The sequence below is a fragment of the Pristis pectinata genome, chromosome 12 (assembly GCF_009764475.1).
Source record: "Pristis pectinata isolate sPriPec2 chromosome 12, sPriPec2.1.pri, whole genome shotgun sequence".
Classification (NCBI taxonomy): domain Eukaryota; kingdom Metazoa; phylum Chordata; class Chondrichthyes; order Rhinopristiformes; family Pristidae; genus Pristis; species Pristis pectinata.
The window spans coordinates 29,992,044-30,016,704 of record NC_067416.1 but is presented as its reverse complement, the minus strand read 5'-3'; the positions used below and the strand labels follow the sequence as shown (position 1 = coordinate 30,016,704).

At 37.5% G+C, this 24,661-nt stretch overlaps 1 protein-coding gene across 1 annotated transcript in view; it reads left to right on the top strand.

Annotated features, from left to right (window-relative positions):
* The first annotated feature begins 569 nt into the window (after nt 1-569).
* The window catches only part of LOC127576923 (protein CC2D2B-like), a 126,693-nt gene continuing 102,601 nt past the window's right edge, over nt 570-24,661 (top strand). The window contains exons 1-12 of the mRNA XM_052027747.1: nt 570-746; nt 5,006-5,065; nt 6,650-6,705; nt 8,774-8,828; nt 9,227-9,295; nt 11,167-11,239; nt 14,307-14,383; nt 14,484-14,585; nt 15,436-15,567; nt 20,855-21,023; nt 21,172-21,308; nt 23,273-23,398. Of these exons, the coding sequence (XP_051883707.1) occupies nt 570-746; nt 5,006-5,065; nt 6,650-6,705; nt 8,774-8,828; nt 9,227-9,295; nt 11,167-11,239; nt 14,307-14,383; nt 14,484-14,585; nt 15,436-15,567; nt 20,855-21,023; nt 21,172-21,308; nt 23,273-23,398 (1,233 nt within the window). The remainder of the gene's footprint in view (nt 747-5,005; nt 5,066-6,649; nt 6,706-8,773; nt 8,829-9,226; nt 9,296-11,166; nt 11,240-14,306; nt 14,384-14,483; nt 14,586-15,435; nt 15,568-20,854; nt 21,024-21,171; nt 21,309-23,272; nt 23,399-24,661) is intronic.

The window sequence follows — 24,661 nt, the reverse complement described above, 5'->3', positions numbered from 1 at the left end:
TTGGAGGATTGGAGGACTGGAGGAGGATCAGAAGGGGGGAGGCAACAAAAACCACTGGAGGGGAGTGTTACCTAAAACTGAAAAACTCAATGTTCATGCCATTGGATTGGATGACAGAACAGTAACTTGACTGCAATGCTCTTGAATCAGAACAAGCTCAAAACCTCTTACAATGACATTTGGAGAAATTTGGTGGTGTTCCAGCTTGATGCTGAACCTGCTCGTATACTCTTGTGTGGATGAGGAAGAAGCCATCGATATTGCACTAGCACATGGGAAAACAAAGATGGATATGGAAAAGGAGGCAGTGATAAACGGAATAAATGAAAGCTGTGAAGGAAGCAAAAGAGGAGCAGGAAGCAATGACTCAGGGCAAAGGGCAAAAGTTTGGTAGACATGCCTTTTTGTTGTTATTGGAAAGCTGAACTCTGTAACAATGAAGAACAGAGTAAGCTCTACAAGTTGTTGACATACAAGTTGGGCCTAACAGGGAATTTGCTCGTGTAAGCTTTGAAATTGAGGAACATTTGGAACAGGATTGGAGCTCATTGGGAACTAACTTTCGGGTCATGCAGGAAAATTTGACAAAGCATGCGGCAAGGGAAGCAATCCAGATAACAGAAGACAAAGAAGTTGAAGAACAGCATAACATGACATCTTTTGTCAAGAACCTTACATACAAGATAATGCAGGGTGGTCTCAAAGAAGTTTATGGAAAAGCTGTTAAATCAGAATTCCTGCCTTTTGTGATTGTTTAGGAATTTGAGGCATAGCACACATTGAATATGAAAGCAAAGAATCTGCAGAAACAGCATTGAAATTGAGCACTGAGGTTGAGGGCCCATCTCTGGTTGTTGATATCATCAGTAACAAAGGTCCATTCAACATAAAAATGGGAAACAAGATGACACCATCCAGCACATGGTCTACTGCAGAAATACAGTAGTACTGCAGAAATACATAAATTAGATAGGCACCAAAGATCAATATCCCAAGAAAAGTTTACGAACACTCGGGATTTGCAATTGTCCAATTTCAATCTATTGAAGAGTTTCAAGAGACAATACAGTGGTACCCAAATTGACGGGAGAAACATGAGGTGGGAATTGCTCAGTCAGTGACAAGGAATTGGAATTAAAACCCAGGAAGACTAGTTAATCATATTTTTCTACAAATGCAACTGACAAAACTGTGAAGTAAATTTTTGAAGAACACAAAAATACTGGCTGTGAGATGGATGAGAACCTCAGAAGCGAGATAGACAAAACATCAGAAATGCAACAGATAAGGATTCTAGAAACTTGTGGAATCTTGGCTTGGGGACCTTGTGTATAAAGAAGATCTAAATCAGTTAAATCAGGAATGGCAGATGTAAAATGCATCAAAGTGGAAACTATAATCAAATATGATCAATGCAACAGAAGTGAAGGTTGCAATGCCAGAGGATCCAAGGAGTGGAAGGATAGCAGCAATGGAAAGGGACATATCTTCAATTACTCATATCATCCTTCAAGGGGCTAGTTACACCTTTGATGAAGCCTGTTGTTTTCTTTGTACATTGATCAGATGACAGCAATCATACAATTCAGGCTAAACTTGGACAAAGACTACTTTTTTTTAAAAAAAGGGAAAAGTAGTGGAATTATGGGCCCTGTTTTGATTCCTGAGATGTGCTTGAAGAGGATACACGAACACAAAGAATCTACATAGGAAATTTATGCAGCACCTTACTGATCAAGTCTAGGACGCTCTCAGCTGGCAAGTTTGGCTCTAGGATCTAAACCAATTAACTGCTATGGGGTATTCAAGCAATGGATGCTGGTTGCAAGCCACACTCAGCAAATTCCAGGCCATTGTCTGAAACATTTATTTTGTCTAAAACATTTGGAGAAAAAGATGTTATAATTTTGCAGTAATTGAAAATCAAAAAAAAACTACAGAAGCTAGAAATCTGAAATAGATTTATAGAACATTACAGCACAGTACTGGCCCTTCGGCCCACAATGTTGTGCTGACATTTTATCCTGCTCTAAGATCTATGTAACCCTTCCCTCCCACATAGCCCTCCATTTCTCTATCATCCATCTGTCAATCTAAGAGTCTCTGAAATAAAAGGGGAAATAAAAATGCTGAAATAAAAACAGGAAATGTTGAAACATCACAAGTCAGGCAGCACTTGTGGAAGGAAAAACAAGGGGAGTATTTTGGCTCAAAGATGAAAAATGTGAGAAAACAAATTAGTTTTAAATGGAGGAATGGGAGGAATGAATAGGATAAAGGGAATGTCTCTGATGGGATAAGGGCAGGGTTGCCATGGTGATAAACTACTTACAAAGCCATCTAACTTAGAGAAGAATAAGTTTGGCAGGAAAACAAAATCAAACAAATGGGCATGTAAAAGCTGTGAAATTCAGGTCAGAGCTGTTACAGAGAACTGAAACCAAAAGTAGAATGTTGAAATTGATCAAATGATCAGGCAGTTTCTGTGCAGAAGGAAAACAAATGACTTAATATTAGAGATGGATAACCTTCCAGCAGAACTAATCAGTTCCAATACAAACAGAAAAGCAAGTTACTTGCAATTAATGAATTCAGTATTGAGTCCTGAAGGCTGAGATATGCCCAACAGAAGATGAGATGCTGTTCTCAAGCTTACATTGAGCCTCATTGGAACAGTGCAGGATGCCACGTCAGAGTAGGATGGAGAATTAAACAGGAGGCAATTGGAATCTCAAGCTCACACCTGTAGACTGAATGAAGATCCCCTGCCAAACAGTCATTCAATCTGCTTTTGGTTTCTCATTGGAGAAGACACCACATTTTCAGCACTGAAAGCAATGCACTAGATTGGAAGTGGAAATGAATCGCTCCTTCACTTTGTAGGACTCTTCAGGTCTTTGCATTGTGGGAAGGAAAGGAGTACGTGTTTTATTATTTTAAAGGCTGCCTTTTAGTTTTCTATTAGGGTAATCTTTTGCATTACATCTTTCTGTAATGGAATCTTTAGTATTGGCATTTACAGTGGGAAGTCACATATAAACCATACAAAGCAGGAACAGGGAATGAGAAGAGGAAACAGGATAAATCCAGAAAAATACCCAACATACTTAACAAAAATGTTATCAAATGGAGTTTGACTTCTGGCCAAGTAAGTAGATATGTATTAGAGCAAAGAAAGACGTCAGAGGAGAAAAGTGGCATGGCGATTTTTGGAGGGAATTCCAGAGCTCAGGACCATGTCAGCTAAAGGAATGAACAAAATTGAGGATGGGCATATGTCAGAATTGGAGGATTTTTTTAGAGCTGCAGGGTTGAAGAGGATTATAGAGGAAGGCTAATGAGGGATTGTAAAACTTAAAAGAAATTTCAACTGTGATGTAGGTACTGATTGAAAGGGACTTGGATACAGCAACTGAGTTTTGGATGACCTTATGGAATGTGGAAGATAGGAGGGAGTGCCTGTGATGGGTTGGCACAGTTAAGATTAGAGAAAACAGGCATAATTGAGGCTTTCAGCAGTAGATGTGCTGAGACAGGGACTGAATCAGGTGGCACAATGGGGCGAAAGCAGATGGTATTAATGATAATATGATTATGCATCTGGTATTCATCTAAATATAAAATACAACATTAATTTTTCCATCTGGTTCTCCTCAGATAGTTGTCAGTGGCAGGAATAGAGTTAGAGTTATTTTTTATTTACTTGTGTATTTATGGGATGTGAGCATTGCTGGCAAAGCAAGCATTTATTACCCAACCTAACTTGAGATGAATTGATGGAGTTCTTTTGATGATGGTATGCCTACCATGTTGCTGGGTAGAGAGTTCCAGTATTTAGACCCAATGACAAAGAGACAGTGATATGTTTCCAAGTCAGGGTGATACATGAAATGGAAGAGAAGCTTCAACTTTTAATGTTCCCATTTTCGTTGATGCCATTGTCCTTCTTGTTAGTAGAGGAGTTGGATTTGGAAGCATCTGTGGAAATAGCCTTGGTGAATAACTCCATTGTGCATTGTAGTATATGTTGTAGCTGCAGTACCCTGGTGGAATAAGAAGTGAATGATTAGGGTGGTAGATGGGATGCCAATAAAGCGGGCTACTTTGTCCTTGGTAGTGCTGAGCTTCTTGAATATTGTTTGAGTTACACTTATCCAGAGCAGTTAAGAGTTTTCCATCATGGGAGCATGATGGGAAACTCTTAACTTGCACTTGTAGATGGAAAAGCTTTGGAGTGTCAGGAGGTGAGTCATGTGACACAGGATTCCCAGCCTCTGATCTGCCCTGGTAGTCGTAGTATTTCTGTGGCTGATCCAGTTAAGTTTTTGATCAATTGTGACCCCTCAAGGATGTTGATGGTGGGAAATTTAGCAATAGTAATGCTGTTGAATATCAAAGATAGGTGGCTATATTCTTTCTTGCTAGAGGTAGCTATTGCCTGACCTTTGTGTGGCACAATTGTTACTTGTCACTATGCCTGAATGTTGTCTCACTGTTGCTCCATACAGGAACAGACTGCTTCAACTCTGAGGGAGTTCCAAATTCACCACTGTACAGTGAGCATCTCCGCTTTTAGTCTTATGATGGAAGGAGGACACCGTGCTGAGGAACTCCTCCATCAATGTCCTCAGGGTGTGGTGATTCACCACAAGCAACCAAAGTTATCTTCCATTGATTGCAGTGTGACCCCAACCATTGGAGTATTTTCCCCTTATGCTTATTAACTACAGTTTTGCCAGGATATCTTGTTGGCATGCTTGTCAAATGCTGCCTTGATATCAAGGGTAGTCCTTTGCACGTCACCTATGGAATTCAAATGTTCACTTCAGATTTGCTTAATGAGGTCTAGAACTGTATGATCAAAGTGAATTGCAAACTGAGCATTGGTATGCATGTTGTTGCAGTGAAAGTGCTGCTTGATAGCATTCCCTGACATAATCCATCCTTTTACCATGATTGGGTAGTAATTAGAAGGATTAAATTTTTTACACTTTTTTGTGGATAGGACATGCTGGTTTTGTTCAGGTACAGCTTGGCAAAAGGTGCAGATGGGTCTGGAGCACACGTAAGTAACACAACCAAAATGTTGTCTAGTTCCATAACATTTGTTGTATCTACTGCGCTCAACTGTTTCATTTTATCATGTGGAGTAAATCAAATAGGCTGAAGACTATCTTCTGTGATGGTAGGTGAATCAGGAGATAGCCAAGATAGATCATCTACTCACTGGCTGGAGATTGTTCATGTTTGCCATTGGCACTCATGCTATGCCTTGCCACTTAGGAGCCTACTCCTCCCATTAGCTCTTTACTCAGACACTGCCATTCACAAGTAGATGTGGCAGGACTGCAGATCATTCATCTGATCCATTGGTTGTGGGATCATTTAGCTCTGTATATTGCTTACTGTTTTTGTGTTTAGCATGTACAAAGTCCAGTATTGCAGCTTCATCAATGCCTTTCTGCACTGCTTGTTGAAATAAGCTTCATCCCCTAGTGTGATTGTTAGGATATGATGGATCATGCACAGATGTGCCTGATCTGCTGAGTATCAGCACTCTCTATTTGTTATTTTAGGTGTGCCAAAATGAGTAGGGCCAGCAAAAAAAAACACAAATGAGCTGTCATCAGCAAAGAAGTATGGATTATGGAGATGATTTTAGCCAGTATGCATGGATTGGGCTCTGGATCTGAGTGACAATGATATGGACACTCAATCGCATCTGTTAGAACCTACAGACCCTGAAAGCTGATCCATAGAATCTCTGGTTGCTGATCCTCTTTTTATATTGCTTCCTTGCATGAAAGTAGATAATTGAATTTCTGTATCGGAGGCACTAACTAGCCTGGGAATTTTTCTGTTGGTAAATCTTATAGGGGTGCTACCACTGGTCTAAGCTCACGCAACCAGACAACTTGAACAGTTCCTCTCCAATCTCCTTGGTATCATGGGATTGCGAATAAAAAAAATTGATCAACAATTGATAACTGTGGTTTGAGCTTTTAATAACAGAATCCATTCCCAATTGTTTCAGCAGGAAATAACTGTACATTACACAACTGATGATCACACCCAAATAGGTCCTGATGGTTTACTGAAGCAGTAAATTCCCTTGGACACATGGGTTTCTGCTAGAAGATATGAGATTTCATGTCAACTGATAGGGATATCCTGAAGTTTGGATTGATAACTTAGATTGTGCTACTGTGCAGACGGATTGTTGTTGTGTAGGACGAGACCTTAAAGGCTGTATCCAATGGTCTGATGAGAAAACAGGTATAATTTGGTGCAGTTGCAATTAATAAGTAGGTCTGAACCCAGCATGGAACTTTTACATGTATTAAATAATGGATAAATGATATTCCCCTGGCAGGAAGCATATAAAAAATCATTTTGGCTTGAGTTGATGAAAGATTATATTGCTTTGCTTGTACATTGTTCGGGTTTGAATCACATGAATTTCATTAGTCACTTTTGAAACTTCTACTTTAAAAAAAATAATTTTTTAAATTGCTTAATCCCAGATTTTTAAATTTGTATTTCAGCAAAAAGTCACATTGAATGAGCATATAAAAGATAACTGAATATTAATATTATAATTAATATGAGTTTAATTAGATTATGATTTGTTATATTGTTTTGCTTTCAGGGCCCAATAAAAATATTAATTCAAGGACCATTGTTCAAGTTTAATAAAATGGCACAGTAAGTACGATTACTTTTAGTTGGAGGCCAAACTGGTTCATATAGTTTTTACAAGTTAGTTTGTACTTTACTATTACTGGTTAGAGTTTGACTTCCAAGCATGTTTTGCTGAGTTTGAGGACTTTTGTAAGTTTGTCAAGACAGAAAGAAGTCCATCTTCTTTTATATTTTTGTTGCTCACTGCCTCAAGAAATTACCACAGAACAAATAGAGCTACCAGAAAATAGGAAAAAAAGAAATGGTATTGGACAAATGATTAAATCTATAAGAGTCAACCTCACTGCTAAGGGATCAATCACTTGAACTTGTCTTCAAAATTTCAATTCAAAACTTTGCTCATTTTGAATAAAGCCTACTTCTGTCTGTTCTGAGTATATAACTGTGCAACTTGGTTCACAGCAAGAATGCCAAAGATAGTGAACATATATAATTCATAATAGGTAATGGATCCATAATTTTTCACGTCATGTTTTATCTATTTAACCAATCTATGGCTTCCAAACAATGATGTAAAAGCTTCTAAGATTCATGTAGAAGTACCCTCACAAGACAAGGACCAATTAACAGATGTAACAATGGAATACCCCTAAGCATTTCCTGTACTTTTTCCAATGCCACTCTATCTCTAGGCCTGCTATGGATGGTAGATAAGGCAAAATCGAATCATTGAGACAATTTTGGTACTGCAGCATGCCAAATACAAACTTTTGCCATGGAAAACAATATGATAAAAGCATGATCCCGGGGTCACCTTTAGCCAGTTATCATTGTTACCAGTTCCTATTTGGCATGTCTGTTAAGAGCATGGGGAGATTTAGAGTGAAGAATGAGAAGACAGTAGAGAGGAGTTGATTGTACCTTTTTCAGGAGTGAAACCCCTCAACCTTTTTGGTGTATGGGAATGTTAAAGCTTCTTTGTGTAGAAATTGTATAACAAATAGCTGTTTTTTCAGTGATACAGTCTGAAATTGATTTTATCTGGAGTATGTCATTTTAGTGATTATTTCGGGGTGTAATCACTGGTCACGACCTGCAATAGTGTCTCTGATGTATCAAATGACATCAAGAGTTAAGTAGTACATCTTTTACGTCATTGTGACATAAACTTATGCTTGAATGCCAGTTAAAGGGTCACTGCTGATGTTAAAACACTTCACGTCATTTCACAGTTCCAAAACTTATTGAAGTTTGTACATACGCATTGTGTTCAGTCTGTGCTCGGACTTATAGTTTTTCATGTTATGTCTGCATGCGATGTTGTAATTCCCACTACAGGACATGTTTGGAGCATTCCTGAGAGAAATTAATCCATATAGTGACAAATTGGGTCTGTTGTTGAGCATCCACAGCCCAAACAGATTTTAAAAACGTTGCTTTCTCTGGAGCAGCTTAAGTTAAAACCTGTCACTGTAAGTGCGACAAGGAAGTTTCCCTTCAATGTATTTATATCTACTCCCTTTCAGGACCCCCACTTCCATTTTCCTAGGTACTGGCACATGCCCCATCCTGTGATCTCCTAATCCCTAGTCCCTGATCTTGCAATCTGATTGGTGATTGCAGACCCCTACTCAGTGGTTTTTCTTTTATTTGTTTTTATTTCATTCACCTGCTATTTGCAGTGTCTGTTCGATCTAACAACCTCCATTTGACTTGCTGATTACATCTCTCCTCAATTATGACCCTTGTCTCAAACCCCAATTGCTTGCACTCCCCCTGTAAATTGACGCCCCCACACTACCCACCTCTGAATGATACTTCTGGCTATATCACTGACAAAGAAACCTATTTGTCTCCCCAAACCATACAACTGCTGCTCATTCACCTGCCCACCCCCACTCCACCACCAATGGCCTTTGGGCTTATCTTCCTGCAACCCAGTGGTCCTGGTCCCAGAGTTACTCGTGTTTTACATTGTGCTATCTGCAATAGTTTAGCATGTGAAAGAGGCGCCATGCTGTGTGGCCCATTCAGTAACTTCTGAAGCCTAATTTATATCATTTTAATACATGATAGTGTCAACAGTATAAAGCTTTACTAGAACTAAAGCTAAACTGCTTTTATTCTTCAGACAGAAAGTTCCAACTGAAATGCAAATTTCTGAAAGTGACAGCGATGAATCGTGGGTAGGTGATATGCTATTATCAGTAGCTTTTCTGTTGATAACTAAACCTTAATTTCAACCAAAGCTATCTTATATTTGTTTTTATAATTGTCGGAAAGATTTGACATTCAGTAAACATCCTAAAAGTTAATATTTGTAAATCAATGCATTGATGGAAAAGAACTAACAGCAACAACATTGTATTTTATCTTTTAATTTAATGAAAGCATACAAGATTCTTTAAATGTAGACTTATAGAGATGGGAGAGTTGGCTGAAAGCACATTTGGAAGGACAGACTTTGGAGAGGTCTATTTTTTAGACTAGGAGTAGAGGGGAGAAAGCAGCATGATGATGTGACCCAGACAGAGTTGCAAATACATTTTATTTTATTAACATACCTGAAAATTTGTTTCCTCAGGATGAGAATGCACAAGAAGAACATATAAGGCGACGAATTTCAGTTAGAAGGGAAAATATAAGAAAAAGGGTATAGTATTTTGTATTGCCTCACACTAAAGAGGCTCAGTTTCTTTACTTCATAGTCCTCATCTTTGTCTATTACTCTCGTTCGTCCCATTGGCAACTTCCTGATTCATCTTTTTTTTCTATGCATAGGTGAAGGCTGATCCTCTCGATTTCAACCACCCAAATTATCTCATCTAATTTTTCTTTAGTGTCATTGCCCTAACTTTTCCCTCACGATCAGATAAACCTTGCCATTTCAAAGGTATTTGTCACCTGCTATTGGCAACTCCAATTATTTACTTATCACACTCCACGCCTTCACTTTTGGATTTGATTCTAATTGTCCTTAAAAACAATGTACCCGTGGAAGAAAATGATGTTATGCCAGCTCCTCTTCTAATTCTCAGCTTCCTCTCCTTTATTCTTCTGCTTTGATTTGTTCTAAAGCTTTTTTTTTGTCTCAGGCTTCCATGTTCCTGCTCCTCTATGTCCCTTATTGTCTCCTGCCTCCAGTATTCCCTATACAATTCTTTGACTTTTTCCTTAAATATGAGAGCCACAATGGTTAAGTCAGTCCTTGTCAAATTCAGTAGGATCCCCTTAAGCAAAAAGACTTATTCTAAAGTTTTAAGAACTATTCAAACTCCCTTTTCTACTTTTTGTATTCTTTATTTCTTTTTATCCTTGTAGCCTAACTTGTAAAGAATTTCTGGATTTATTTTTGGTTCATGGATTAAAACTTAGCTCAGCCACATCTTCATCCACCTTAATCATATGTCCTTCCCTTCCACCTACTTATCAATGCTCCTTTTGCTCAGGCTATGTCCCCTTCATGACCTCCACTAATAAACAGTTCAGCTAGTCTTCCCTTCTAATTACTAATTTCAAATTTCCTGCAACTCCTATCTGCTGTGTCATTACTTTTCACCCACATCCTTGAAATCAGTGTTTCCCATATCATCAGAAGTTCACTTTTATTTCTGGCCAGCACTTAATGGCCTTCACTAATTTTTAAACTAATTGGCTTACTGGAGCATTTAGGAAGGCAACAAAACATCAGATATATTACTCTAGGTGTTAGGCAATAATTCTCAGCTGTTGAGCAATGTTTTTTTTGTTTAGCAGTCTAATTTATTTGATGTCACAGATAGGCAAAAAATTCCCTCTATTGTTCACACAGATGGAGTCCACTCATAGATAACCTCCATCTGCCTATATAAATATCATTTGATTTCTGTACCCTATAATTTAGCCATTACTAATATTAACTGTATTATCTGTTTTAAGTCCAGGCTGAGAGTTCATTGTTGTGTTGAGGGAATAATGTACTATCTGAGAAGCTGCTTTTCTTTTGAAATATTCAATTAATTGTCTTCTGGATGTAGGAAATTCCATGGAATTATTTCATGGAAGAGCATGAAAATTATCCCCAATGTTAATCCCTCAAACAACAGATGATTATTTGTCATCACATTACTTTGTGGTTGCTTGCTGTGCACAAATGTTATGTGCTGTATTTCCTACAATGTAATAATGATAGCAGTTGAAAAGTATTTAATTGGCTCTAAAGCACTTTGGGATGTTCTGAAAGCGATATGAAAGGCAGTATATCAATGTATGTCTTCCTTACTCTTTAAATCTGTCCATTGTCTGCTTCTGCTCCCCTTTATATCCCCCTACAACACATGCCTCTAAAGTCAAAATGTTTGAGTGCATCTTTGCAACTTTATGGCCTTGCTCCAGTTGGTGACCATTAACATTTTAGGCCAATTTTAAAGAACACAGGCAATCACAGTTTGATGTACCTAATATTTTAAACAACATTTATTATAATGTATATGCAATATATCACATATAGACCAATTTATCACTTAGGTATTGTTTTTTTCTTAGCTTGCAGAAGAGTCTGAACATTCATTGTTACTTGATCAAATTGAAGATGATGGAAGTTCCAAGATAGAGAAACGTATGTTTGCCATTTAGTCCATTCACGTTGAGGCATCAAATATGTATATCAAAACAAAATAATTGGTTTACTAATTAGATATAATGTCATTTTCAATATGTTACTCTGTTCGAGTTAACTTTTCAGGACATGTAAATGAGTCCTTAAGATGTTTTTGATGTCAGATGTGTGCTATCATGCAAAAATAGCTCAATGAAAAGGACCAAAAAATGTATTAAGCCTGTTCCATACATTCATGATGCAAATTGATGTCATGACTTCCATTGCCCAATGTTATCCGTCAACAATCATGTAAACAAATCCAAAATTAGAGTAAAATTTAGAGTAAAATCAACACAGAAGATGATCAAACATGTTACAGGCCATGGTGACTTTGACATACTTGTCAATTTCCAACCCCTTTCTTGCAAATTTGTGTTAGTTGCCCATAGAAACTTCATGGCCATGACCCGTGTAATAAGTATCTTATACCTAGTGAGATCCTATACTTATCTAAAGGATATGAATATCAGTGATCCTCCTACTAGATATCTCAAGTGACCTATTCTTATAAACCAAATCTTCTTTATTTTATCAGCAATTAGACATTCAGTTTTTTGCTTTTCCAGAATTAAAATAAACAGTTTTAGTCTTTCATGGTAACCAGGAGTAACTTATATGGTTTGCAACTGAACCGTTTACAGGATTTCTTTCATTTATCTACATTAAAATGCATCTTTCAGCATATTTTCCCCAGCAGATCGATTTGTTTGTAACCAGTTCCCATTAAACATATTAAGGCAACAACATTGCTGCATCTCTTTAGCACCTTTAACATCCAAAGGCATGCCATCAAAAAATTATCAAACTAATCTCAATACAAAAAGAGATGTTAGGCAAAATATCCAAAAACTTGGACAGAGGGGTAGGTTTTAAGGATTGTCTTAAAGGAGGAAAGAGATGGGTTACAGGTCTAACAAGAGAATTCCAGAGCTTAGGGAATTGACTTCTGAAAGCACAACTGTGCTGTAAAACAATTAAATTTGGGAGTAGTCAAGCTTACAAGATTGTAGGAGCACAGATATATCAGAGTCCATCTACAAAATGCACTGCAGTTACTTGCCTAGGCTACATTCATAGCATCTCCCTTACTTGTGACCTATACTGCCATAAAGGGCAAGAAAAGCAGGCTTATGGAAGCACCCTCATCTGCAGATTTCTTTCCAAGTTGCACACCATCCTAACACCATTCTTTCATCGTTGTTGGGTCAAAATCCTGCAACTCCCTACTCAATAGCTTTGGGAGAGCACCTTCACCAGAAGAACAGCATGGTTCAGGAAGGTTCAACAGTTTCTGAAGCCCATTTAAGAATGATAATTAAATGTTGCTCTTACTAATGACAGCCAGATCCCCAAAAAATGAATAAATAAGAGACCAGGCAGAGATGTCCTGGAGTAGTCAATCTCGAAGTAACATCGCCATGGATGAGGCATTAGGCTGTGGATGAACTGAGATAGGAGCGGAGTCAGGTAATATTAATGAGTCTGAAATCAGTAGTTTTAGCAATTGCTTAGAATTGACATCCAAAGCTCGTCTCAGAGTCAAAGAAAATACATGGGTTGCAAGTGGTCTGGCTCAGTTCAGACTGGTACCAGGAAGAGGGTTGGTGTCAGCATGAGAGAAGAGTTTCAATGAGTGGATTGTAGACGATGGCTACAATTTCTGCCCATTCAGTACAGGATGTCAGTCATTCTGACAATTTAGAAACAGTGGAGTGGACAAAAAAGATGGTGGTGAGGTATAATTGCATGTCATCAGCATACATTTGGAAATAAATGGAGTGTTTCTGGTTGACATTGCTAAAGAATAGTCAGTAGATGGGAAATGGAATGGTTTCAAGTATAGACCCTTGTGGGATGCTAGAAGGAAGAGAACACGTGAAGAGAATAAATTGCAAGTGATTCGTTATGAATGAAGCCAGGTAGTTGTGATCTCATCCTGGCAGGCAAGTGTGGAAGGACATCAGAAGAGGGTAATAAGGTCAACTGCCTCAAAGACAGTAGGCAGGTTGAGGAGGACAAAGAGAAATGGATTAACACTTTCACAATTATAATGTTTCATAATCGTAGTGTTGCCTGATCTGCAGTGTATTTACAGCAGTTTCTGTTAATACCTGAAGATGGCTCTTGAGATATTTTACTATTTCTTACTGTTAATTATTAACTTTTCCTTCAGTGAACATTTGGCTGCTATGACTATAACTTTCATTACCTTTACCTGAATAGCTGCCCTCTTTGCCTTGAGAACTATTTTCTTTAAGTCGCTAGAAAAACTCTTGGTTAAGGCTGATGTGTCTCTGCATATAACTCTTCAAACAATTTTAAATTGTCATACCATGGACTCTTCTGAATTTTGGGACATATACAACTTTCTCTTTTATCATCTTGTTTTGAATTTTTGTTTCAGATATGATTGCCCTATTCCACAGAGTTAAGTCCTTGAAAAAATACTTCTCCTAAAGTTCATATCCAATATTACATTTTCAGTTTTGGTTTGGTTAACCAAATCAAATCTAATATTGTAATTAAGAACTAGGAGCACCTGTTAGAACACCTAATAGAGCACCTGTTGAGACTTAGACCTGGATCTTCAGGTATCTATTGGTCCTATGATATAATTATCTTCCAAGGCAACAGGGAACAAAATAAAAATGTGAAAAAAATCTTTTGCAGCTTTACTTTCCTCAACTCATTCCCAAGTATTTTTAATTCCAGCCATTAAAATAAACATATGGGAACTTGTATTATTTTAGAGCATTATTAAAAAGAGACATTTTCATGTGGAGGCAGAAGAAATGAGATGATTATTTTGTTTTAATGCTTAATGTTTTTGGACAAACAATAGAACTACTATCACCTTCCAAAAATGCAGACAGTTCTTTGTGGCTTTTCAAGTTTTCATGATTTTAACCTATTCTGAGTATGCTGTAAATTTTGTTTGATATGTATTCAGTATCAAATACATACTGATCTTATGATCTTATGAATTTCGTAACAAGTAAATTGGTAAGCATTTTGCCTCTAATAGCAGGTTCTATTTCAGGTGAAAAACAACTGGCTGATGTGATACGAAACAGAGTTAGAGATAAACTGAAAGCTGTAAAGGTGAGAATACTTTCATTAAAATATCTGTTAAAGATGTAGCATTCGTGCACTTTATAAAAGTATTGTTCAATGGAAAATTTGTGACCCATTTCTTTCCTAGGCTGGGATTGCAAGTTCATTTGTACGAGATTTACCTGTTTCTTCGCACCATCTACAGCAGATAAAAGATGAAGAACTAGTGACAAGATTTGATAAGGCATTAGTGAGCAAGTATTTACATCTAATTATTTATTTAATATATTATGTAAAGTTTAACATGGGGTTTCCCAGAAAATAACTTAAAATTGCTTCACATGCTGAATCAAACCAATTAAAAATGGAACATTGGATTGCCGTATAAATCAGTCTCAGGCAAAAATTCACTGAATGGGGCAAAAATTGATTAATTCAGAATTGAAGATGATTTTAGGATTTCTCTAATCTTTATAGCCCAGCTGCTCACTTCAAAACTAATGGCTCATCAGGCAGTTTATGCAAGGTCATATTTAGACCTTAAAAATCTGACCCGTTGCTTTGTCGCATCAGTCCTACAGATGTATCACAAAATAGAAATATAATTTCTTTTAAGTGCTCTGTTCTTTTACAAATGTTCCCAATGGTGGCCTGCAGAGGGAGGTAAATACAAATTTCCAGGGATAAAAACAGAAAATACTGTAAATTGTAAGTGGGTTTAATTTTTCCAGGAACTAATGGGAAAAAAGTATTTAATTATTTTACCCAATCTCCAATTCATTGTAAATAAAAAAAATGAATAATGTAGTAATTATACATGTATAAAATTTTACTCTTATGTGCTGGTTAAATTTGAGGAAACTCGGTTTGATTGGCAACATTGTGCTGCTAAGATTAATTGAATGCTTTGAGGATTTCTTACTAATTTGGTAATATCATGCAATGGCATTTTAACGCTGCTTTTCAAAAAAACAGAACATTCATAAGGTATTTATTGAAGAATGATGGTGAATCTAAATCTGAGAAACATCTATGGTAATTATGAAATATAATTATCATTTTACAGATTTTGTTTGGTTTTCATTTTTTTAAAATTTCAGAATATTGAGTGGGATGAAGGAAATCAGTTTTTTACTTCTGCTTTGGATGAGTCACCTGATTCAGTGATACAAGAACATGAAAAGACACCACTGAAAGATTTACCCCTTGAATTTCATCTCACAGGATTGGAGGTAACTAGAAGTAAACAAGAAAACAAAAGGTAAAAGTGTCAGGTTTATTATCGAACACTGGTGATTATTTAGTGTGAGGAAATGAGAAGAGAAAAGATACAGACAGGATTAATGGGGACTCATCAGACCTTCTAATGCAATATTAGAATTTTTTGATTTTATGTTATTTCAATGTTAGTATTCATTACATTTCTCCTCTGGAATTGATTAAATATAACTATTTAAATTTTATCACTTGCGCAGAAAATGATTCAGAATGGTACTTGATGTGGATATAACAGGTAGGATATCTGCATAATTTTGGATCATAGGTCAGGGCTATGATTCATCTTCAGCACCTGAGGCAAGGGATATAGGCTAGTGCAGATTGAGGCATTTCAGGAGATCTCTTGAGAAATGTCGCCAAACCCTCTTCAAATGGTAACTTTTCTTTGACCTTCTAATGCAATAATGGAATATTTTGAGTTTATGATATTTCAGTGTTAATATTCATTAAATTTTCCCTTCTAGAGCCAATGAAGTAAAATTATTTCAATTTTACCAGCTATACAGATGGAATATTGCTAACACTCTTAGGTACTTGTCACCTGATACGTACAATTGATGGAGCACATTACCCTAAATGGTCCCTTCATTCTTTTGCTGGAGCTCTAAAGGACATCCATCAGGTCACAGCAGCATCCTGCTTGTATGTGTCATGGTGTCATGGCAACAACCTTTCCCTCAATATCAGTAAAACAAAAGAGCTGGTCATTGACTTCAGGAAGGGGGACAGTGCACATGCTCCTCTCTACATTAACAATGCTGAGGTCGAGAGGGTTGAGAGCTTCAAGTTCCTAGCAGTGAACATCACCAGGAATCAGGTTTATTATCACTTCTTATATGATGTGAAATTTGTTGTTTTGCGGCAACAGTACCATGCAAAAAAAAAGGAACAATGAGATCGTGTTCATGAGTTCATGGAACATTCAGAAATCTGATGATGGAGGGGAAGAAGCAGCTCCTGAATCATTGAGTGTGGGTCTTTAGGCACCTATACCTCCTCCCTGATGGTAGTAGCGAGAAGATTGCCTGACCAATAGCCTGTCCTGGTCCAATCACGTAGATGCCACAGCCAAGAAAGTCACCAGCGCATCTACTCCCTCAGGAGGCTGAAGAAGTGCGGCATGTCCCCTTTGACACTCACCAATTTTTATTGACGCATGATAGAAAGCATCCTATCCGGATGCATCACGGCTTGGTATGGCAACTACTCTGCCGGGACCACAAGAAACTACAGAGAGTTGTGGACACAGCTCAGCACATCACAGAAACCAGCCTCCCCTCCATGACTCTGTCTTACTTCTCGCTGCCCCAGTAAAGCAGCCAACATAATCAAAGAACCCACCCATCTCAGACATTCTCTCTTCTTCCCTCTCCCATCGGGCAGAAGACACAAAAGCCTGAAAGCACATACCACCAGGCTCAAGGACAGCTTCTATCCCACTGTTATAAGACTATTGAACATTCCTTAGTACAATAAGATGGACTCTTGACCTCACAATCTACCTCGTTATGACCTTGCACCATATTGTCTACCTGCACTGCAGTTTCTCTGTAGCTGTGACACTTTGTTTTGCATTCTGAATTGTTTTACCTTGTACTACCTCAAAGGTCTGTGTAATGAATCGATCTGTATGAAAACAGTATGCAAGACAATTTTTTCATTGCACCTCGGTACAAGTGACAATAATAAACTAATTCCAATTATATGACCTGGACATTAGTTTGTAAAAGACCTAACAAGAATTGCAAAAGAAGACATTGCTTTGACATTAATTTTTTATTCTATTTTCATAAAAAAGGGATTAGATGACTACTCATTTAATATTTGACATTAGGGATAATTAAAAACGAAAATGATGGTTTTACAAAATAAAATCTTGGTGGTAATGATGCAATTTTCAGCCCTTGTATTGCCTTACACCATGCATTATTAGTCACTATATTCTATTCGTCAGCGAGTACAACGTATGGAATAACATGGTCTTATGTCCCTCTGGTGCTGAGATCCTGCACTACTTGTCATCTATTAGGGTCTTTTAAGATCTGAAATTTTAAAGTAAGGAATGGATCTGAATTATGCTCTAAACTGTGCATATATAAGGAAAATATTTTTCTTTATGTTGAAACCTTAATCTTATTGGAGACTTTTTTGTATGTTGCTGTATATGCTGTTTATGTTTCACTGATTTCAGCAATTTCTGTAACTCACAGACCTACAGTGATGAAGTTAACTGCCTTTCTGAAATGGCTAAACCTGTAAATTAGAATCAAGGGCAATTAGGAATGGCCAAGAAATGAACTGGCCAATACATGCTAGCAATGTCCACTTCCTGAGAATGAATGAAAACATAGAGTATATACATTCTTGTGTACTCTCCAGGTGTGCCACTGCTCACCCCTAACCACCCTTGCCGCTGCATTGCCCCATAAGGAGTGTTCTATGGGGAATGGGGGAAAGACATAATCTTGAAGCAGAATGTGCATCAGGAAATGCCTGGAGAAGTTTCTTTAGAGACATTAGTAATATGAAACAATCTGTTCCTTTTACCTTTCTATTTCTTTTCCCTCCAACTCTTCCAATTCCCACAACAGTAAAACTCTGATAATCTAGCAGTTTGGTGGTGCTGGATTAGCAAATGTTCATGACTATTGTATGTAATTCATATAAATACAATACACTTTTTTTAGATGTTTGCACAGTATTATAATAAGTTTCCCAGTGAACCAAAAAGCACAGAAAATGGGACCCTGGACAGTTTAAAGAGAACATGGGAACTGGAAGTCCAGTAAATTGGATGGAAACCCAAAAGTGTGGCCCTAGTAGTCAGAAGGGAGTACAGGGACTGAGACTCTGGTGAGGTAGAAGGAAGTGTGGGACCAGATCCCTGGTGAGTCGAAAAGGAGTGCAGGAGCCAGGTTCCTGGTGGATCAGAAGGGAGGGTGGGAACTAGTGCTTTGGTGAGTGGGAAAGAAGTGCAAGAACTGAGACTCTTGTGAGTGAAAGGGAGTGCAGAAACAAGGTGCCCCAGCGAGTTGAAAGGGATTGAGGGATTAGCCCCATTATCTGTATTTGCAGATTATGGAATAAGAAGATCAGAAGAGTCCTGCCAGACAGGTACATTTGAATTTCATATGCACTGTTAGGACCTACTTTTCTCTCCCATCCATATATACAATTGTGTCTAGACATATGCAGAGGCATTATTTATGGAGACTGAGAATACGAACAAAGGAACTTTCATGATTGGAAAAAGCCATTTTGTCAGTGCAGGTATCCAAGATAATCTTTTATGCTCTTTACTCTTTAAAATAAGATCTCAGATAATGAGCATCATTTAACATTTTATAGACTTGACTTGACATTCATGGCAATGTCAACTCTTTCTCACCTTCATTCAACAGTAACACATATCCAAAACAAAAGTGAAATACTGTGACTGCTGTCAATATATTGGATAAATACAGAAAATATGAGAAACACATGCAGTAGTCAATCAGAAGACATCTGTGGTGGGAAAACCAGGGTTTATATTTCATATTCATATTTCATGTTGATGACCTTTCACCAGAACTGGAAGAAGTTAATTTAACATTTTTGTAGCAAGTGTGGAGGTGGGGTGAATATCAAATAGAAAGGTTATAATAGGGTAAAGGACAAGAGGCTTAATTATGAAGGGATGATGGTCCAAGTTGAATTGAAAGAAGAAACACTAAAGTAGTCAGTTAGGCACATCAAACTTTGCAGGAGAGGTGACTGTAGGAATGGAAACAATAGTTTAGAATGAAGCAAGTATATAATTTACATCCAGAGCTTTGTTCCAGAAAATATGTATACAGACAACCCCAGTATTGTGGTTATTCCGGTAACAGAAATTCGCCCTCATAGAATTCACAAGAAAATTTGAGATACAGAATAAAATTCACTCTCTGGAATTTATGTGAAAATAGTAAATAAATACAAAATTATTTTTTATTTCAACTTACTTTTTTTTTGAAGCATGCACACATGACACGACTTTGCATAATGGAAAATCTCGAGGTAGACTGTTTTCTAAGAATGCACTTCCCTCATTAATGTAGGGGTCCCCTGTATAGCTGCAGCAAAAACATAGTCAGTACCAGCCATCTGTTAAAGCAGAGGTTATAAAGTAAAGTTAAGCTAGTTACTAGTCATTGGTGCTGGAAGACTGTAAAGTGTCTACTCAAAAGGTGTGTTCCTTAAGATTACACTGAGCAACATTCATCCTCTGCAAAAGCATGACTCTTGCTTCAGGAACAGAGGTCTGAATAGAAATTATTTATCAAGTGCTGATGCTATTCCTGCTGTCCTCCACACTGGTCCTTCCCTGTCAGTGTGCTAATGTACCTGGCTGTTTATTTTAGTGCTTTGTCATTCATTTTAGCTTAATATGGTTAACTTGACAGGTGAGACAATTATTGGTGCAGAACAAAAGATTGCTGCTCTTGGCAAGTGACTAACAAGGTTCTGTAGATTTTTTTTGTGTAAAAGGATAAAGTACAAATGGGTAGATCACTTTCTTACTCTTTCTGGATGCCCATCACTGTATGCCTAAAGGTTCTCATACCTTTTAAAACAAAGAAGCAGATATGGGGAAGTTGACTTAAATGAAGTCCACCTTGGTCAGGGAGAAAAATGAACTCTAAGGACAATGAAAACTCAGGTGTACATGAAAATGTTTTCAGTAGGTTGCCCTGAGCAACGTATGCTGAAGGAAGAAGTTATGGGTAAGAAGACAGATAGAAAGTACATTCTGGTAACCATGGGAAAAAAGAGATTGTGTAGAAAGGACAGTTAGGCATAAGAAAATGTGTGTTGGAGGGATAAAGGTCTTCCTAACTGGTGATCTTCCTTCCTGTTTTGGGCATACATTCAATGGGAGAATGCAATTTAGTGCACGTGCACTCGATGTGCATTAGCAGAGACTAGAAATGAGGGTGCAAAATGATAATTCTGAGTGGAATTATTTCCAGTGCATTCCATTTCCTTTGCACTTAGTCAGTGACTGTAGAGGAAGAACAATTCTATTCTCTTTAGGAGTTTACATTTGCATGCTATAAATAATGTATGTCTCAACTGAATATAATACAAATTGCATTAAATTCTTATGTTAGTTATTATTAATTTCATCGATTTTTTGGCAATAAGAGCACATTTTAATTGTCCTGGGTAAAAAATACTGATTTTACTTATGAAACTCATGCATGTATTTCACTTTTTTAGGAAGAGCCGGAGAATGAAGTTGAAATTAGCAGCAGTATGTCAGAAGAAAAGGCCAAATTTAACTTTTACATAAATGAACAGATAATTGAAAGGGAACCTGCTAAATATGAGCATGACAAATTATGGAGGAAAAAGAACAAAAATCTTTTCATCCCTAGTACATCACAAGGTATCATAAAAAGCTTGTTTATATTTTGTACAGTATTGTCATTGCATTTTTCATACCATTGATTAACCATGAAAAATAATTATCATTGTTCATCAAATAAATATCCTTTGAAAAATTGAGAGGTAAATCAATCTATTATTTTCTTTAGTAGCTGTAAGTAGCAAGCTTTCAAGAAACCTTGCACCTCGCATCTTGAAGGATGAAGGCTTTTATGTCAGTCGGAAACCAGAAGTTTTGAAAAAAAATATTAACAAAATGGAGAATCGTTTTCTTGTGCAAAAAGAGGTGACTTGATCAATATGTCTTCATTATCTATTTCTGTAGAGAGGACTCAGGAGAATCAATGGAAAATGACAAGCTAAACTACAAAGTTCTTCCCAAGAGCAAGGAAAATAAGTTGTTACACAATTCACTGTAGAATACAGTTAGATAATAATTTGTAGATGATTAGGAGATAAAATTCAGAAAATATAGAAGTCATCTTTCATTCCTTGAGCCAGTCCCATCATTCACCCAGTTCAAGGTTGATTTCTACCTCAATTCCATTCGTCCATCTTTGTCTCTTTGTCATTTGCCTTAACAAAAACCTGTCAATCTCAGACTGGAAAATTGCAGTTGACCTAGCAATATTAGGTTTATGGGTGAACTGGTTCTAAGTTTCTAATATTCTCAATGTGGGAATGCGTTTCCTATTTCATTCCAAATAACCTAGCTAATTTTAAAATGATTCCCACTCTCTTCACAATCCCCCACCAGAGGATATAGTTTCTCTATATCTATGCTAATCATTTGAAATGCCTCATTTAGATTACCCCAACATTATCTCACCTCAAGGGATAGGTAACTTTATGTAACCTGTAGTTTATCCTTTTAAACTAGGCAAATCTACATTGTGGCCCTTCTAAGACAATATATCTTTCTCATGCTTTGGATCACTAGGCTAAATGCTGTTCACTGGCTAAGATTTGACCAATGTTCAGTTTAACAAACATATCTTTTTCAATTTGAATTTCAACTTGTTCATAGTAAGAGGGCAATGTTTCATTATATTTGCACCCGTTTGCTAGTTCTTAATAATTTATGATGAAAGGTTCATAAATCCCTTTGCTTCTAGTCCCTTGGAATTAAGGAAATAATCTGGATTGATGAAGGATCTTGACCCGAAATGTCGACTGTCTATTTCCTTCCACAGATACTGCCTGACCCACTGAGTTCCTCTAGTGTTTTGTGTGTTGCTCCAAATTCCAGCATCTGCAGTCTCTTGTATCTCCTTTCGGCCTGCTAATAATTTGTAATGGTTTGTACCTGCTCCAGCTAGGGGAGTGATTGCCTGCCTTCAGGTCTGGCTTGGTGTGTAGCACCTTGTACCAGAGCTCCAGTTGGTAGAGTTGTGGCTTGCCCTGGAGCTCCAGCTGGGAAAGAGACTGCTTGCACTGGTGCACTGACTGGAAGAGTGAAAACTCACCCATGGTTCAGCTGAACGAATGACTGCCTCCTCCCTGGCTGCAACCAAGAGAATGGCAGCCCATCCCAGACCTTGAGCTGGGAGGATGGCAACCTTCCTCAGCAGTTTAGCTGGGGTTGTGATGTCCTATACAGTCTTTAGTCAGGAGTTCAGCTTGCAGTTGTGATTGGATGCTCAGGTCTGGGGAAATGATTGGGTTGTCAGGGTGGCATGGTTGATTGCTTAACTTTTAGAAGTTGTCTGTTTTTTATTTCTATTGATACACCTCTCAATTGGTGACAAACTATTGCCACATTATTGGCAGTTGACAGTTTTATTTTTAAAATATTGCTTAAGTACTTTCATAGATCTTCACTATGCAAATTATGTGATTTAAAAACTAACATTTTATCAAGTTCATGATTTGGTATTTACCCCTGAAGTCATTGTGGACAATGAGTTGATTAGCCAGTTAAAGTCAAGGACCTGGGCCTGTTTACATTTTTTTGCACACTTTTTGTGATTATTGTTTCAGCATGCAGTATATTTAAGTGTGTGAGTTGATAATAGGTTTTGTCTCCATATTTGTTTTCATTTTACAATCTGACTACTAGTTTCCAACAACTGATTTAAAACATTTCTGGTTATTTACTATCCTTGTTTAAATTAGCAATTGTAAATTCAAAATATCAACTATAATTTGTTGATTTTATTTAACACTTTTAGAGAAAATTGGAAGTCATGATTATGTATCGTAAAGATTGAAATTAAAATGCTTTTCCCTGTATTTATGATGTTGTAACAGAATAAATCCTGGTTTGGAGAAGATGGAAATATAATTGCATTACCAGATCCAATTAAGCTTCCTTGGAATTGCAGACAACCCTCATCAGACAATCCTGAGCCATGTCTGGAGACTGTGTACAGGAAGGCATGTGATTATTTCCCTTTCTGGTGGTACAGATTTAAAAGTACAGGACATAAAAAGAAAATGCATGTTATTTTGAAAATTAATTTAACATTAATACCTGTATATTAGTGATCACATTGGTCAGGGTTTATGGTTCTCATGGGTGGGTGGGTCGCTATACTGAAGGGGTGCTTTGTGTTGGTTAGGTTATTTTGCTTAATATGAAGTATTTCATGCTGGAATACATCTTGTGGGAGTTCTGTGACTTGTAGGTGATAGTGAAGTCCATCAGGCCTCGGACATTTCAATTCAACTGTGAATTTGTGGTGGATGCCTTGTCCTCCATATTTGTGGTGAATGTGAGGTATGTTAACGTAGGAATTGTAGGTGAGTTCTCATTTTTGTCAAGCACATTTTTCTTTTACATCTTTAGCCATTTACTGGAATGTGTAGCAATTCTGTGCAGAATTAAGGAAAAGATACAGAAGTAGAAACACTTCTGCCCTCAAGTAGATGGGCTAAACGAACACTGTATAGGTAATGCTTGTTTATTCTGGTGCAACTAGCACCTGGTGTTCAATCTGACTTCTCATGTAACAATGTTTACATATTTCCATTGCACAGCTCAATTTTTCCGTGATGATGACTATGGGTCAGATGTTTAAGTTAAGAAATAGCAAGCACCTGTGAAAGTGGTTCTGCACTAATCAACTTTGGGACTTCACATCATTAAGATCATCTCATCATTAAAGCACGTCACTGCTGGAAGTTGTTCTGGAGCTTTATGGTTACTTGGCTTTGATGGACATCATGGAAGCCATATTAGAGTCCCTCGTTACACGTGATAGCTTCCACCAGACTGCATGCCCATCAGATGCTGGCCCTAGGAAACTGCCAGTAACTGCAAAGAACAAGGACGTGATTTCATCTGACTGGATCATCTTTTACTCCAGCATCACATTCCTGTATTAACCCATTATGTGGCAAGGTCTGGAGCTGAATGGTCCTAGCATTGTTCTGCCTCATTCTTGCAACTACTCTCTCAAGTCCCTTTTCAACAAGATCACTAATTTTTCTGAATCCTGGAGAGTATAGGCGCAGCCTGCATAATCTCTCCACGCAGGACAATCCCCCCAATCCCAGGAGTCAATCTGGTGAATCTTCACTGGACTCCCTCTATCATAAATATATCCTTACTTTGGTAGAGAGAGCAGCCCTGTCCATAATATTTTAGATGCAGTTTTAGCAGGGCCCCATATAATTGCAGCAAGAGGTACTTATGCT